Below are 18,588 nucleotides of genomic sequence, written 5' to 3'. Positions count from 1 at the left end.
TAATTCATAATTCACATCATCGTCGCGATTAATCTAGAGAATAGATATACGAAACAAAACAAAGCGATAGAATCTTTCCCTTTACCCAATTGCAATTCACATTCAGTTCACCCAGGAACTCTTATTTCCGATTCGACGGTCGGTGATTTTCCGTCCCCGTTGGATGGCAACCCTGTCGGTGCATCGCGGCCCGCCTGCGGTTGAAGAGAGCGCCACAGAGCTCGTCCGCTGCTTCGAATGCGACACAAGCAGCCAGTTGCGATGCCTCGAGATCCAGTCTTTCGCGCTGCCCTATTGGCACTGTTATCGTTGGCCGTGAATTCGGACGATCTTGCCCCGAGAACGACGTCATCTGTGACCGGGCCTCGCTTCTCCAACGACTCGCTGGCGCAGCCCGACGGGGACAAAGTTCACGATCGCTGGCACCCGGCCGTTGATAAGAACAGTGAGTACTTCAACTTTTTTTATTTTATTGTATTCATTAACCATGTGAAGATGACTTACGAAACTAAATTGACAAATGTAACATTACCCATAACTTGACCTTAAATTGAATTCTTGCAGTGACACGATTTTAAAAAAAAATGCTGAAATGTATTTGTTTACACCCTATTCGTACAGGGTACTATTGGACCGATATTATTTGGTTGGGGTCGTTGAATTATTATTTCGCAAAAGTCGAAAATATGCCGTTAAATTTATAAAGTACTACAACGAATCAATATTTCGCAGCATGAATATAAGGTCGGCAAAAATGAAGTGTGATTTTGACATTTTTGAAACACACGCTATAAACTCACTGAAATTTGCACTACTTTCAAAGCAATATATATATTTGTGTAGGGGGGCGGGTTTGTATGTATGTATGTATGTATATATATAAGGGGTAAAAATGATTAAGAATTTCAACGTAAGTTTTGTCCCGGGTTCGATACCCGGTGAAGACACATAGTGGCTCGGATCCAACTTTAAACTGTAGGTCCAGTCTCGATTAGCCTTTCGGTGCCTTCCCCGTGGCGCAGCGGCAGCGTCGTCGCCTTGTAATCAAGGGGTCCCGGGTTCGATACCCGGTGGAGGCACAAGTGGTTCGGATCCCACTTTAAACTGTAGGTCCAGTCCCGATTAGCCATACTGTGCATAAAGTGGACTTAAAAACACCAACTCGATTAGCCTTTCTGTGCATAAAGTGTACTTTAAACAACAATTCAAATTCAACTTAAGTTTCAATAATTACACAACATTGATAATTTTTTCTCACTGTAGACACTGGATTTTTTTTTTCGGGGGAAGCTGGAGCTGAAATTGTAAAGGTGGATAGTACATAACTGCTTTCCTGCGAGGGGGGGGGGGGGATACACAATAAAATACTTTGTATGCTTAAAACTCTCCACCCTCAAAAATGGCACAGGGGTCATATTAGGTGGAGTTTGCGTGTGCAACTCCTGCTTTTTCCGGAGTTCTTCACTGCTTTTATTTAAAAATATTGATTTATGTCAAAATTTAGGAGCTGCTGCTCCATCAGCCCTCCCTCTGCGTACGCCAGTGACTGTAGAAGTGTGTTCTGCATTTAAATTTTCTCTGCGCACAACGAAATTAACGGTGCTGCATCAAATCCTTAGTGCGTGCTTCTTTGCACTCGTCTTCTCCAGTAATTTGAGTGTCCCCGAAGTATCCTCGTCATCAAGGGATCCCTGGTGCGATTGGCCATTGGGATTTTAAGTTGTATCTAGTCACGATTATCCTATGTGAGCATACAGTGAATGTAAACAAACTTTGCCTCGTCTAATTCATATTTCACATCATCGTCGCGATTAATCTAGAGAATAGGTATACGAAACAAAACAAAATTGAGCGATAGAATCTTTCCCTTTACCCAAACCTACATTTCATAAATGTATTATTATTCATACACACGCGCTATACTACTATACAGGGTGGTTCACCTAATATCTTCCACTGAAATATTTCTAAAACAGAACAAAATACGGTTGATTTGTTGGGACCTAACCGATGGCTTAGTAGTAAGTCGTCGCCTTGTATTCAAGGGATCCTGGGTTCGATATCCGGTGGAGGCACATAGTGGTTCGGATCCCACTTTAAACTGTAGGTCCAGTCCAAATTGGCCTTCTCATGGTTGTTCTTTCTGAGCGTCCCTTAATCAAATTTCATCATATCATAACTATCCTCATCTTCGCGATTAACCAAGAGTGGGAGAAAAGAGCGGAGTGAAATCAAATCAATCAACAAGTGACCAGTTCCTCCTCTTTCTCTTCAACAAATTGAACTTCTTCAGGTAAAGCATAAACAAATTGTTGGTAACACAGAAGCTTAATTTCTAACCCGAAATTAAGGTGTACTGCTGAGTACTGAAGAGTTTTTTCTTGATTTTTGAAGTCCACTTTAAGTGCAGATTAGTGGGGTGCCCAAGCGGTGATTGGTGACAGTCATAAACCCCCCTTTTGTCACGGCATCCCTAAAAAATAAACATCAAACGCAAGAAATGAGGGTAAAATTAGGACTACCAAGAGAAATATAGTCCCTCATGTTCCCTTTCGAAAATCCTGCGCACGCCACTAGCCTCATCGGCACTAGGCCTACAATTTAAAATGGGACTCACCATTTTCTTCCACCGAATTTTTAACCCGTGACCCCTTGATTACAAGGCGACGACATAACCACCATGCCAATGGGCAGACACGTTAAAACTGAAGTTGATACTATCTATTTCTTGTCCACCAGTGACAGACAGGAAAATAGATCGATCAAGAGTTTACATATTCCAATACGTCAGAGCTTGGTATTCCTCATGTGAACCTCTCCGATGGTGTAGTGGTTCAATGCCTGCTGCAGACACGTAGTGATTCGGATTCCACTTTAAACTGTAGGTCCAGTCCCGATTAGCCTACATGTGCATAAAGTGGGCTTAAAAACAATATCTGATTCTGAGGTGGGATCTGAACGTGCGTGCAATGTCTTCACTGAAGGTCAAACCTGGGACTTCTTGATCTTTAATTCTGAGATATCGATTGTTTGATTCACGTAGACAGACAGGCGCTAAGTCCTTTATGTCACGTTTGGTTAGTGTTAGGAATTTTATGCTTTCACCTTTTGTAGATTCTAAGAAATTTATCTATTGCTTCAATTATTAACTAGAACAGACAAATAGACGGGTCTAGCGCCCCCTGTACCTAGATCCCTGGGGTACAGGGAGCGCAAGTTTATGGGGCTACAGTCCGTTCAGAAATTTTGAGAAAACTATAATTTTCAAATTAGGGAAAGCCCAAAGTGATAAATGCAAACCCATAAAGATTTATCGCGATTATCATTTTTTTTGTTTGAACAACTTTTAATACGAAATATTTTAAAGTGTGCAACTCCCACCTCCTAGAACACATCTATGTTATAACCACGTTTATAATTCCAACAAAAAAGTCCTGCGTACGTTATATTGAATCAAGTATATAATTCACACTTTGTTCAACTCCTGTAATTTGGTATTCGTAATATGGGGGATGGAAATCTAAAAAAAAAAACTCGCAATACAAGCGCAGAACAATGACCCAAAGGAACGCCAATGGGTAACAATGATAAAGAAGGAACTATATACACCATAGGGCTGGGGTGGATTTGGGAAGAAGGAGTCGAGGGGAGGGCGGGCATACAGGAAATGGGGATCATACGGGATAGATTGGAGGACATCAGCAAACAAAATATTTTGGCAGAATGTGTGGGGAAAGTATATTTAATTACGGCACAAATCGTGAATGGGGATAGGCAATGGGGAAGGCGAAAATACGTAGACGTGTGGAGCGAGTGACAGGACGGGTTTGGCATGGTTCAGGTTAGGGGGGTGGGCACAATTCAAGGGCGTGAGAGAGGACGGGAGTGCAGAATGTCCAATGTGTGAGGAAGACGAGACGAAATTCCACGAAACAGCAGAGGCTAGACGGAAATACATAAGCGATATGAACGAATCTAAAATGGAAGGACTAATGAGGGCCATTACGGGGAGGGAAATAGCTGGAAGGGACGAAACTCAAATAAGGGACCTGGGAACCTTTCTACATTACGTCTGGTCAAAGAGAGCGAATAAGTTGAAGGACGGGAGTGAAAGTGCCTGAGAGCGGTGTGCACAAAGCTTCTTTTTGACAATATAATAACTAGTGATATAAGTGTAAAATTATGATAAAAATTAAGCAGGTTGATAGATTGTAGTGAGAGAAGAACCCACAATTAATATGAAAGGTAAAGTTGAACATGTGAGGCCATAAGCAGAGGGGTTATGAGTGGAAAAAAGAAGAAGAGGAAAAAAACAACTTAATCGATGTATGGAAATGTGTGTACAGCCGCAAAGGCTCATGCTGAAATAAACCTATATTCTATTCGTAAGTATAGTAATAAAAATGTATGGTTTTCTTTTTAGTTTTCATCATTTTACTCTCAGACGCACTTTTCAGCTTCTGCTGATCATTACTCTTAATGATTTTTTTTCCCGAATTGTTGGCCGCTGTGATTTTAATTTTATTTCATTTAGTTTCTGCGACCTACTAAACTAAATTTTACAAAAGTAAACGAAGACACATACGTTATGTAAAATGTAACCTAACAATTGTGATGTCCGTACATAAATATGCTATGTGCTTCATTTATGTACTTTTTACCACATTAACAAATACGGAAATGTCCAAGGAGAGGTTTATTTAATTATATCTTCGAATTCTGATTTGATGGAAGAAAAACAGAAGGTCCCATGCAGGCCACCTTTCCTTACTAAACTCATGGACGCGCTTCTGCGGAAGCAGCTGTTCTCAAACTAGTGGGTTTTGGGGAATATTTTTGGCTCCCTGATTGGTTTTGATATGTTTGAGGCGTGTATATGCAATAGAGAAAAATGGCATTCAGGATGTATGTGGAAAGATGGTAAACAAACAAATATTAGAATCCTACGTATATTATTTTATTTGATGCGTTTACAATCTTGATGATTAGTTACAAGAATAAGAATGTGAAACATGTGTATGCTAAGTAGTACATACAAATCTTTAATTTGGGTATAATTTTTAAAAAAAGTAAAGAACAAAAATAAGTTTGTACTGTCAAGCACCATTTTGGAGTTGTTATTATAAACACTCAGAGTTGCTAGTGAGAAGGATGTGCTGACACAGTTGCTTGATGTCAGCGGAGATGTCGGCCGTTGTTATCTTGGTCATACGATTGTAATTGCCCCTTGTCTATTTTATTAAAAAGACTGAGCTCTAACTTACCGCTTGAGCCTCACTAGTCTGCAAAGTGCAGTCTAGGATGTAGTACTCTACGTGGAAGAGAGGTTGACATTTTGGTGCCTTTTGAAAGGGTCAGCTCTTACACCCCATTGGGAAGTATGTTGATGAGATTAAACACAGCCTAAAATCACTCCGTTGGCACAACACACACATAATTGTAGTTACTATGACCATTTTGAACAGCATATACAGGGTGATTATAAAGTACCATGACATTTTTGGGAAATCGGCGACTAATAACAAAATAAATGGTACTACAGTACAGTAGACACACCAAAACACAAGATTAACACTTTTCCACATGATTTCCATAAATTTTAAAACAAGTGTCCCAACGGGACAAGGTAGCATCAAACACCTTCTCCAACATAGCCGGAGTGATGCAGTCTTTTTCAAGGTGTAGTGCAACACTTTCCAGACAGTCGACTGTGGTATCCCAAGTTCACGACTTAAGCGGCGGGTGGATGAGCGAGGACTACGTTCAATGGCATGGATATTTTGCACCTTCTCGTTGGATATGGGTGGCCGCCCTGTGCGTTTCTCATCCACTACGGACCCTGTGCGCATGAATTTGTTTACCAGTAACTGGATATTTCCTCGTGCTGGAGCTGGTTTCCTGATGTTTCGTTCGAACCAGTGGCGTATACTGACTGAGTCCAAGATCGGCTATCTCACTATGTCACGTGGTCCTAGGCTATGAATAGAAATAAATTTACCAACTCGTAAGAAATCAGGTTGCCAACTCATAAGAAATCGGGTTGCCAACTCATAGGAAATCAGGTTGCCAACTCATAGGAAATCACGAAATCAGGTTACCAACTCATACGAAATCAGGTTGCAAACTCCAGAATCACCACCATCATTTCACTGATATGAATAATTGTATTTACAATTTCTGATCGATTTTCCTCCTGTATTTTATTCTCTAGACTTCAGGCTTCGCAGATAGCCTAGAATATACGCTCCTGGTTCGAACATATCCCGAACCTCCCTGTACGTTCTACCTCTTAGACGTTCCGAAACAATTGCTATACGCTTTTCTAATGTCAACATTTTGGTACCTGTAAAGAGAAATAAGATCGCTTAACGTATATTCGTGTCCTGCATATCGCCGAGGTTTAGATTCGACCATGAAGGCCTCTGCAATAGTGTATGTCCCTTTCGGGAAGTAAACAGAAAAGAACATGTTATTTTTGTTACAGGTGGCGGTGATGTCCTTAGAAGTAAGATAAACAGAATCTGACAACAATGATACATTGTGTAAGGCAGTGTGTGAATTAACGTGGGGAATGCAGGGGGACCCCCCCCCCACAAACAAATTTATCCCAGCCAAAGAAAATGTAATTGAAAGTATATGGAGCAAACACCACTGAAAAAATCATTCGGGAAAGCAGTTAATTAACCTTTCAGACAATTGTATCTTGCTTCGTGTCTGAAGTTTTCTGTCCATTGCCAAATAAAGTAAAAAGCCTTACCGCCATGGCAAGAACAGTTGATTTCGTCAGCCTTATTCGTTGGAGGTAGCTACGTACATCCAGAGGCGCAACCACAAATTTTTCTCTGGGGGGGGCAAGTATCAGGATAAATGTACCAATAATAATAATAATAATAATAATAATAATAATAATAATTTTAATAATAATAATGCTAAAATGATAATGGTGATAATAATAATGTTATTATTATAACAATATTATTATTATAATTTGCTTTATTTCTCTTCGCTTCTTGTGCCACTCTTGGCTAATTTGCGAAGATGGGGATGACTGATGGATGATATGATGAAATTGATGAATGGGCACTCACAAACATCCATGCCCAAGCCGGGATTCGAACCCGGGACAACATTATTATTATTAGTAGTAGTAGTAGTAGTAGTAGCAGCAGCACCCTCGCAAATTATGCAGAAAGGGGGAAGAAGTTGGTGCTAAAGCATTTGTGTTTGAACAAACGATTTGAATTACTTTTTCAACACATTCAATTTCACATTAATAATGGAAAACAAACACACAAACTATTTTTTAATGACAGAGAATGCTTGACAAATGTATTTCAAATATAATTCTTTTTTACATTAACATGTATAACTCTCATGCACGATATATGTTTCACATATATGCAACATGGAGCGACGTGGACATTAAATTGTGTAGGTATTCAAAGTTTCTTTAATACATATTATACACAACATATATTATTTAAATACATTACACTACCAATTCATCCATCTCACAATAAACCAACAGCAAAAATTACATATATTGTCTCTCAAATGTTCACGCTCCCTTTCCTCAAAACAATTGTTCATGCATTTAAATCAAAATCAATTAAGGCAAGTCTTATTTCTCTGTGTGGAAATTTACAATGCATTATAGAGAACAATAATATATTGCGAGCGAAGCGAGGAAGAACATTTTTGGATCCAATTTTTTTGCAGGCTGTAATCAATATTGATTTAATAGGGCGCAAATAATTTCAAGGGACGCCAATGCATGCTCTCTTTTACAACTTTTGTGCCTCCCGGATGGTGTAGTGGTAACGTCGTCGCCTTGTGATCAAGGGGTCCTGGGTTCGATACCCGGTGGAGGCACATGGCACAGCAGTTCGGATCCCACTTTAAGCTGTAGGTCCAGTCCCGATTAGTATTTCTGTGCGGAAAGTGGACATAAAACAAAAGATCAATCATTAAATCTTACAACTTATTTTCATTTAGATCGTTCGGCGCCCAGGGCTGACTCCCGCCGCTCCCTAGATAGGGTTCTGAACTTGATAACACTAAGAAAAGCAGGCATTGCGAGCGAAGCGAGCAATAAAATTTTATGAAAAGTATTTTTATTTGCATAAAATTTGAAGTTGTTGGCGTTAATTGCCCCGTGCAGGTACACTTGGCCGTCTATGTTTGCCCCTTTGCCCCCTAGAACTAATTTCTGTCAAGGTTGAGGGGCAATGCCCCCTGACCCCCTATGGTTGCGCCACTGCGTACATCACATTTATCGCCGCACACAGTCATTGATTTGAATAGTAATTTGGTCAAGTTTTGTCGCTGTTACTTGTTCAATAGCTCCTTTTGTATATGGCTTTAGGATTCCTTAGAATGTAAATACTGTCTCTAAATTACGTCTAAATGTTATCATAAGATTTAGTGTCCTAGGTACTTAGAACTGGAAGGCACTAATAGTGTTTACTAACTGGTAGCATACAAATTTCCGTACCTAAAAAATACCTACCTCCCCTCGAAAGGAAATCGCAAATACGACACTGATGGGGGAGGGGCATTCCGCCCCCGAAAGCTAAAAGCTTAATTCGCACACTGGTGTAAAGAAATATTGTTGATATATATAACTCAGGAAATAACACCAAGATAATATATCGTGCAATAAGATTGTGTATTAGTGGATATATTTGGAAGATAAATACTAGTATACCAGACGACCGCACAGTTAAATTGTTATAAGGTTTTAAATAGCGAAATAGTGACAATAGAGTTTCATTTTCATCCACCCAATATGTGAAGAATCATCAAGATATGCTTTATCTACTTCTAAACTTATACATCGCTGCAGAACATGCAACTTGTTCATAAATACCAGGAATGTATTCCACCGACAAGAACAAGAATGTGTGATATCATTATGGTGAGGAAATGTATCGGTAAGGTTCGACCTAATTGATTGTTTGTTGGAATTAATCATTCATTATTGTGCTATGCATCACTGCAGCACATTCCAAAGGCTGTGACGTCATCATCTAAACTGGCGCTGTAAGTAAACAAATAGCTATTAAATGATAACAACAATGACGTTGCCATTCAGACAAAACTTCTATTACTTTGTTTTTCATCATCATTACAGACCAGATTTTAAAGGGAAAAATTTTGATCTAAGAACAACAAAAAAGGGAAAATTATTGCCAAACAAAGGAAACGAAAAAAGGACTATAGTTTATTTTTGAACTCCACTAAAAATATTATTATAAATGAAAGCACAATACCATTTAGATAAGTAAAGGAAAATAATGCAAGGAATTTAATGTATCACTTTTTATATATGAATGTTGGGAGGGCCTAAAAGATGTTACCACTGAAATGGATATGTCGAGGTTACGATTAGAATATTTTTAGGTATTTATTTTCACTGTAATTTACAAATGTGTATGTATATAGGTATGTGAATGGTACAAAGTTTATATCAACTACAGTTTCCATATAATATGTCTCCAATAATCACTTGCAAGGCATTATAAACATATAACTCATCCTACCTTCAAATTGCCATATACAGTACGTGGTAATACATTTTGGCCCTCCCTGTATATTGTGGATATTCTCTTCTACACTGCATAGTGCGTATTATTTTATGCCTCCCAGCATTCAAAAGAAATCGGCACTTCTTTGCGACCATGAATTTTTCCCCATGATTTGTTAAATTTTCCCTTGGTTGGCAACACTGCAAGGAGCATCAGCATTTGGAAGGGGAACAGCTGATAGAGCAGCCTATGAAGAGATTGTTGTAGTTACTTAACGACTGTTTCGTGACCTGGGAAGGAATGATAGCTGAGTGAGCTGTTAACAACACTACAGAGAGTGCAACAATGTGTGAACCTCAGGTTGACAATAATTCTCACACCTCCACAGCAGTGCGAGGAGGAATAAAAAAGAAGAGGCAAAGTGGTAAAGTGCTACCAAGAAACCGTCTTAGGATAATGCGTTCTGGATCAGGCATCGGTATTAGTCACAATTTTTTTCCGAGAAAGAAATGACAGCGGAGCGTGGAGAGAGTGGTTTTCCCAGCATTATTCCCCTCGCAGCTGCGCGGGCAGGCTGTGAACTCAACGGCAAATCATAAAAATGGTTTGATACTTTGTAGGAGCAGTGGCGGAACTGGAAGGGTTCTCCATTATCGCACAACGCTAGAGCAACCTTGCGTTCTGACGTCACCGCTGAATGCTTTCATTGTTACGCTAAATGCCTAAGTTGTTAGGTTAGGATTGTTGGGTTTAGTTTTCTTAGCATAAACAATACATTTTCTGTGTATTTATGCTAAGAGACCCAAACCTAGCAACGTGGGCATTCCTCGTAAGACTTCACCTTAGCGTTGTAAGACAAGGGTGACCTGAACAGGAGGTAGCAGTGAGTGATTCATCAATACTTGATTGATTGATTGAGTTGGTGTTTTAAGTCCACTTTAAGCACAATAAGGCTAATCGAGACTGGACTGGTTTTAAAGTGGGATCCGAACCACTATGTGTCTTCACAGGGTATCGAACCCGGGACCCCTTGATTACAAGGCGACGACGCCATCGGGGAGGCCCTCTTCCATACTTGAATGCGAACAACCACTCTCCTCCCGTGCTCAGAACAGCAACCAGTATGCCTAGGATCAACGGCGCCCTCATGAAGGGGCCACGAGGTCACTGGACCGCATGAGATATCCTGGAAAAGTTCATGTAATTCGAATAGTGAAATTGTAGCGATATTTTGCTCCACGTCGTTTTCTGCGGCTTACAGGCTGTTACGTTACAGCATTGCTGTTGTGTCGAACAAAATAACGAAAGTATTTCACCCATCATTATATGCGGAAGGGAAATTTTTTGGTCGGGGCGGGATTGGGAAGGAAAATTTTGATTTTTTTACAGTATCCTTTGGTGTGTATAAAAAGGGAACAGAAATACCATGAAGGAGAGGAGATTAAGTGGTCTGTCTTTGATGTATGTGCATCGTGAAAAAGAAAAAGAACTTTTCACCAATATAGCGATAGATGTTTGTGGAAAGGAAACAAGGCGAATTCAGTTTCTTCTTGATTGATTTATTGATTCATTGATTTAGTTTATTTTACTTCGCTTTTCTGCCATTTTTGGATAATCGCGAAGATGAGGATGAGTGATGATATGACGAAATTGATGAAGGGACATTCACAAACACCCATGCCCAGACCGGGATTCGAACCCGGGACCCCTGGTGTAGTTTCTACATAAATAGTGGACTCAAGTGTGAAGCTGTCAACAACACCAACATATTCTCGATCCCATTTCAATTTTTTTTATTTGTAAGATAATAATAATTACAATAATGAGAGATAAATATAAGTTTCTACCCTTGCCTACGATTGTATTTGAGGAGGAGATTCTGAACTTGATGCTTTATGTACTTTTTCCTAAAGGTTGGTAAAATATTCACGCACGCGTGGCAGCATGTGCTTAAAAAGTGCTTGCAAAAAAATATTCATTCACCTCGAATTTTCAACATAAGCAACTTTTCGAATTTTAAAGCACTTTTCTCTCAGTAGTTGAGGAGACATCGGAGTATATCAGCGGAAGTAAGAATAGTTTCGAGTTTTGTAGATTTAAAATCCGCCATTTTGAAACGTTTGTCCTCCATCGCCGCGTGGGGAGGGCTGAAAGTTCAAATCCTATTGGTTCTTTCAAACTACACTCGTACGAACCATGGAAGAAACCCAAGAATACAGACTCTTCACAATTACAATAACTAACTCCAATTAGGATCTGACCAGATCACACAAACACACTCATTCACACACAATAATACTCTTAATTAATTTTTCATAATTATACACAAGACACATAATAACAAATACTGTTTGTAACAAGGCTAGAACTTCGTCATCCATCTGGGGCTTGAGCATGCCCTTCCACGGCGCCTAACGTAGGTAACTCCTCCACATAAAAATTCCTTTTCATGTTGCGACGGTCGAGCTTGTTTCGCCACAACTGACGCTACCGGTTCAAGTACAATTTAAAGGCCCGGCGTTTTGCTCCGTGTCTTCGCCTGCCTATTGTGCCTGCATCAAGCTGCTTAGCTCAGCTCCTTGCAGTCGCAACAGCTTTAAACGAGTTAATCGTTTCTGAGGAAAACCGCCGCCCTGGTGCGAAGGCCTCTGCACACGAATAAAGGGAGCCAAGCTTCTGTTTTGACTGACGATGTCCTTTCGTGCACCGCCAGTTGCTTTTTCAGTTCTACAAAAGGAAAGAGACGGGGAGGGGACATAAGAAGATAAATTATTGAAACCTTTTTCTTTTTCTTTGTAACTCTTGTGAATAGTCTACCTAACGAATGGGAAAAGGCCAGCGTGCTGTAAGAAACACAACTGTTGGATGAACTGCTCCTTTTCGGAAGGGACATATCTTGATTTTTGAAAATATAACACTCATTTATAGATTGATTGAATTGGTGTTTTAAGTCCACTTTATGCACAGTAAAGCTAATTGGGACTGGACCTACAGTTTAAAGTGAGATCCGAACCACTATGTGCCTCCACCGGGTGTCGAACCCGGGACCCCTTGATTACAAGGCAGTCGTTTATAGAGCATACAACGCCGAGACGCTTATTATAGCCTACTATGTGTGCTACGGACAGGGAAACGACGATGTAAGGACGTTGCTGAGACTTAAAACATGTGCGTTTTACGTCTCACAGCAGAATAACTTGGCGCGAACCACTCCTTCATTTTTTTGAGCAGGCGGTATCATTCTCCTTCGTAAAAGATAAAATAAGTCACTTGGAAAATATTTTGATATTAAAAAAAGTCGTTTTGACGCTGTGCTGTAGCATATGAAATATACTCTATCCCGGGAATCTATGGAGCTATACCGCGGATAACGGTAGAGAAAGGGGGAAATCGAGTGGGCGGAGCGAAGCAGTAGATGCTACACTCTTTTTTCTTCTATCTCTGAAGAACTCTCTGCGCAAGTAGTGACGCGAGAAGGCTCCACCAATGAACACGTGAGAGGGAATGGGAATGTGTTGAGGGGAAAAACAACTGCAGTTACCAGTCTTCCCAGCAGCGTGTACTGCTTCGCTCTGCCCACTCGATTTCCCCCTTCTCTGCCGCTATGCGCGGCTTTTCTCCAGAGACAATTGAGACAGGGTATAGATGCAGTGGCTTTTTCCCTCCATGCAATCCCGTTCCCTCTCACTTGTTCGAATCCTGGCTTGAGCATGGGTGTTCTGTACGGATACCGATACTTGGAAACTGTAATAATTAAAAGTTTTTCAAAGTATTGAAAAAAAAAGCTATTCCATTCTATGAATTTACCAGGATTTTTACTTTAATGTTGACTTGTAGGTAAAATATTAGAAGGTGTACTTGAAACGAAACATTACGGAGACAGGATGTTCTCGTCGGTTTGGAATGCAGACCTTACAAATTCCATTACTTGCCTCGTCCGTGGAAAGTGCAGTGTTGGTGGAAAACTGATGTATGTATCGCGACCTTGCCCTGGTGACGGGACGAGACGGTGAAATCGGAACCGTTTGTTCCGCCAGCTGTTGAATCCTCGTTAAAGATAAGTCGAATTCGTGTTCATTTTCCCTTAGCATTCCTAACCCGCGTTCTAAAGCACATATTTCCTATAAGGAACTCGCACCTACAACTAAATGTTACAAAAAAATGCCCGGCGCCTCCACCATGTTCGCTCCTTCCCTTTTTTCATTATTTTATTACCGGGGTGTAAGTAAGAAAAGGTACTAGCGAGAGGTTCAGTAACAAGGCTCAGACCATTCTATGTTCGGAGAGACGCCTCCGTCCTCCAGGTACATACCTGCGCTGTCTTCCTCGATGTACATGCACCAAAACCAAATCCAATACTATTCCCGAAATTCCCTTCCGATCTTCTCAGATCGGTTCGGTTGCTTCGCTATACAAATTCCAATACCTGTCGATTCATATCCGTCTGTCAGGCTGGTACCTTTCCACGGACGGCCAACGGCACCTGCGGGGGGGGGGGGGAGGCACAGAGGAGAATTGCCCCACTCGATTTCAAATTTTATGCAAATGAAAGTAAATTTCGTAAAATTTTCTGGCTCGCTTCGCTCGCATGTCCTCCTTGTCTCAGTATCGTCAGGTTCAAAGCCGTAGCTAGGGGGCAGCGGAAGTCGGCCCTGGATGCCGAGTGGAAATAGCTTAAAAACAGTGAAATTATTTGTGCCCTATTAAATCAATATTGTTTTCAATTGCAATAATTGGATCCAAAAATTTTCTTGCTCGTTTCGCTTGCAATGTGATTGTTTTCTGTAATGTAATGTATTTAAATAATATGTGCTGTATATATGTATTGAATAAACTTTGAATACGTGCACAATTAATGTTAACACGTTGCATATGTATTTTCTTATTTTATGTCGCTCCATGTTGCATATGTGTAAAACATATGTTATAAATGAAAGTTATACATAGTTATACGTGCAAAAAGAAATATCTTCGGAATGAATTTATCATTCATTTTCTGCCATTCAAAAATACAGTGTGTGTCCTTGTTTTCCATTATTAGCTAATGTGAAATTGACTGTGTTGAAAAATATTTCAAATAGTTTGTTCCAAACAAATGCTTTAGCACCGACTTCTACCCCCTCTTTGCGTAATGTACGAGGATAATAACGTCTTTAATACTACTACTACTACTACCACTAGTAATAATAATAATATTTGATTTTTTATTTTAATTTTGATTTTAAAATTTTGGGTGTGTCAGCACTTAGGCTATTTTGCACCCGTCACATTATACGGGGTCCAGCCCCTTACTATTACAAAGAACAGCTCTAACGTTGCATAAGTAAAAGCTTAAAATTTTCTGACTTCTGTTAAAAGCTGAGGCTGTAAAAGGGCACTCCGCACACACAAGAACAAAAAACAGGAGAACACATGCCATAGTGCCAGTTGCCAGAGCCTCGTTCGCCTACAAAATGCAGACCAGGGTGTACTACGTGGAAGTGAGGTTGACAATTGGGTGTACTACGTAGAAGGTCACTCCTTACACCAATAATAATAATAATAATAATAATAATAATAATAATAATAATAATGCCATTATTATTATTATTATTATTATTGGTGGTGGTGGTAGTACGTTTATCCTGGTACTTGCCCCCCACAGAAAAAATCGTGGTTACGCATCTGCTCGCATGTCCTTGTCCACAGCTCATGAAATATAAAGGAACACCATGAAAAAGTTCCAGACTAACAAGATTTGCCATGTATATAATGTAGACAAAAGGATTAGGGATACACAAGACAAATAACAACAAAAAAGGGGTCAGCCTAGCAACGAACCTCAATTTTTGTTACTGGATATGAAGAAATATCCAGTCAGCCTGCTGGTGGCTCGATGATAAATGTCCCAAAGGAATACTAAATCAACGAGAACGATAATTACAATATCCACGACGGCACATTATCATTCTAGGAGTGAACCTAAAGAGTGGTTATTTGGTTTTTAATGGCCTCTTGCTTTGACCCAGTCTTCTCGGTTTGGACGATAATTTACGACGCATTGAATGCAGCAGGTTTTATGAAGCGGGGGCCCTGCACTCGCTCGCTCTGCAAGGTGGTCGCAGGAGGCAGGGAAATTCCCTCGTCCGAACATTTCCCTGTTGCGAAGGAAAATACGGTGGGGACATGCGAAACTTACAGTGCAAAAACAAATGTTGCATATTGTGGTATTTACTGAAGGGGATATAATGTATCCTGAAGAAAACGAGATATGCCCAGATTGATTGATTTGAAAATGTTTTGGTGCGTCAGCACTTAGGCTATTGCACCCAATACACTATTCGAGGACTTACTTTAACTAAAATCAATGGTGGCGATTGGGTTCCAAAAGTGCCGGGGCAAGGTGCCAAAACTGGGGGGGGGGGGGCAAGGACAGTTTACTTTTCCTTGATAGATAAGATTTAGCATAGTGCGGGGGCAAAAGTAGCAAAAAGGGGGGGACTGACCCCCACGTCCCCCTATTCGCCGCCGATGACTAAAATCAGCACGTGTTTCTGAGAACTAAAATCTTCTTACGTACCTTTGACTCTCTTGAGAAATTTCCCCTTCGGTCCTCATTTCGTTAGCAAAAGACTTTTGTAATCACAGGTTGTGGTAAACAAACTTACTGTTTTACCTTAAAAGGTTTATTCTTCATAAACGCACTTAACAGCAATTTATAAACTTGAAAACACACATTGGAATTATTTTCCACATTCTCTTGTTGCTATGGTATTTCTACCTTCTTGATAAATCTCTCAGTTTTTTAAAAAATTATGTTGCCAGGTTGTCACATGAAGGTTAGTCTATTCGTCCATCTGATACTAGTTGCCTGTGACAAATTTTAATTTGACAAATTGAAAAAAGAACAATCGCAACATTCCAAACAAATAAGAAAGAGGTATAGTGTAATGTCCAGGGCATTACAAAGCTTAGGCTGTAAGGACAAAATACGACTGTACAGAGGATTATATTGGCCGTAGATCCAGACGCCAGAGCCTCGGTGGCCTGCAAGACTGCAATTACCGGGGTGTGCTACTTGGAAGTGAAGTTTACACTTGGGTGTATTTACCCCTTACACCCCAGGATATACCACGAAATGAGGCAGAAAGCACAAATCATTTGAACGCAAAGGTTATGTGTTTTACGCGAAACGAGAGGCAGAAGTATACACCAGCACTGTTACGAAACAAACAAAAACAACCGAGGTACAGTCACAGGCAATAAAAATGGGTCGTCTAGATCCTGAAATACGCACTTCCTTGCAGGGCGTTATGTGCGTTGCCTAACTATACGGCGGTGGCAGAAGTTGCCATCAAAATCCACTTATCGCCGTGGAGTTAGGCAACATACATAACTCCTTGCTGGGAAGGAGTATTTCAGGATGTACAGGGTGGTCACAAAGTAGGCGTACCTCCCTTTGTTTCGGATGATACAGTGGTTGTCGTTGTTATAGAGATGTGATCACGTACCTGATGGTTCAATTGTCCAGGACATCAGTATGGAGACCATCAAGGTGGTAGCACAGCTGAATTCTGCTGCCATGTACTGGCAAATGTTTTGCTGAGATATTCCGGCGTCACGTCCTATCGGCATGAGAGAGTTCATTAACGTGACAAGGACGGGGTACTTAAAATCAAGATTCATGTGTTTCATCATGGTCGAACGATTGAAAGTCAACAACAATTAAACATACTTTTCGACGAAAAACCAGGGGTACGCCCACTTTCTGGCCACCGTGACGGTGTCCCATTTTCAATGCCGATGTCTTCATAATGAGTGTCAGCAATACCAACGGTCATCGCTGATGCAGTCTAGTTTCTGGTCTTCACAAGCCAATGGTCCCTCTGCGACAACATATGCATTTGTCAACACCAAGCGGCATGTTTCGCAGATTGCCCAACGTACCTCGAGGAATACGGTCCCATTCCTATATGGAGGGCTCGGTGAGATGTTGGAACGCCTGTGGTGGGATGGTACGATTGGAGATAGCTACTGTCTTTAAGAGTGGCCATTCATTTCCAGCGTAGTTAAGGTCTGGTGAATACGCTGGCCTTGGCATGCGATGGACTCTATGTTCCTGCAAAAACAGGGTGATTATACGGACGCGACAGGGGCGGGTGTTATCATCCACCAGCGTGAAATGTTCACAATAGGTCGCAGTGAAGCCACCTGAAAATTTCGAGGGTGTCGTTTCCGTATCTTTGACTTGTTCTATGGCCCTGGATTGGAACAAATGGGTGTTTCGATGGATGTACGAAAACATACCAACCTCCTTGCTGCCGATGACGTTCTGTTGTGTACTAAGTGCTCTCCGGGGCGCCTCCACACACTAGATAGATATATAGATTGATTTTCTTTCATGTGCGAGCCATACATACATACATACATTAGGAAACTATACATATGTCACGGTATCTAGTGACATGTAAACGCAGTTCGATATAAATTAATTTTTTGTTTATTGATTCATTTTATGCACAAACATGAAAGTGTGAGGTTTGATTTATTTTGTGGATAAACTTGTATCCGAGCCAGACGTCGGGAGTTGGGAGAAGGGTTTTTCTTGAGTGACAGCCGCCGCTTAGAACATGACATATTTGCACCAACACGGAGATAAGGAAAGATTATTTTCGCCGCTACCGGGCTTGAGTCGCAGCAGGCGTTCGAACCCATGTTCACGGATGACCAGGAAAATCAGCTGGAGCCCAAGCCTGCAAGGATCGACGACGCGCACTTGACCGCGTTTCAAGACAATGGAGAGAGGTCATTTCCATCCCTCTGAAACAGAAGCCAAGCCACTAGAGCGTCCTTTTCAACGGAAGAATTCGAATCTCTTATATATAGGCAGTACTATGATTCCAGACACAGTTTTTACCCGGATTTCATAGAGAGAGCATCTCCGCGCTACACTCTCGCGTGATCATTGTTTTGTGTCCGTGAACTTTGTTTCCTTACGTACCGTGAGCGAATCGCAGATAGAGAGTTACCAGTGCGCGCCTTATTTTGGTGAAGACTACGCGGTGATTTGTTTTTGCCAAGC

At 40.8% G+C, this 18,588-nt stretch overlaps 1 protein-coding gene across 1 annotated transcript in view; it reads left to right on the top strand.

Moving 5' to 3' along the window:
• Positions 1 to 236: 236 nt before the first annotated feature.
• LOC145994813 (sclerostin domain-containing protein 1-like) overlaps positions 237 to 18,588 on the top strand; it is a 158,555-nt gene continuing 140,203 nt past the window's right edge. The window contains exon 1 of the mRNA XM_083131132.1: positions 237 to 445. Within this exon, the coding sequence (XP_082987258.1) occupies positions 238 to 445 (208 nt within the window). The 5' untranslated portion in view covers position 237. The remainder of the gene's footprint in view (positions 446 to 18,588) is intronic.

Source organism: Lepisma saccharinum, chromosome 1, assembly GCF_977018435.1.
Source record: "Lepisma saccharinum chromosome 1, izLepSacc3.1, whole genome shotgun sequence".
Classification (NCBI taxonomy): domain Eukaryota; kingdom Metazoa; phylum Arthropoda; class Insecta; order Zygentoma; family Lepismatidae; genus Lepisma; species Lepisma saccharinum.
Note: the sequence above shows the minus strand (reverse complement) of the source record. Positions and strands in the feature narration are given on the sequence as shown.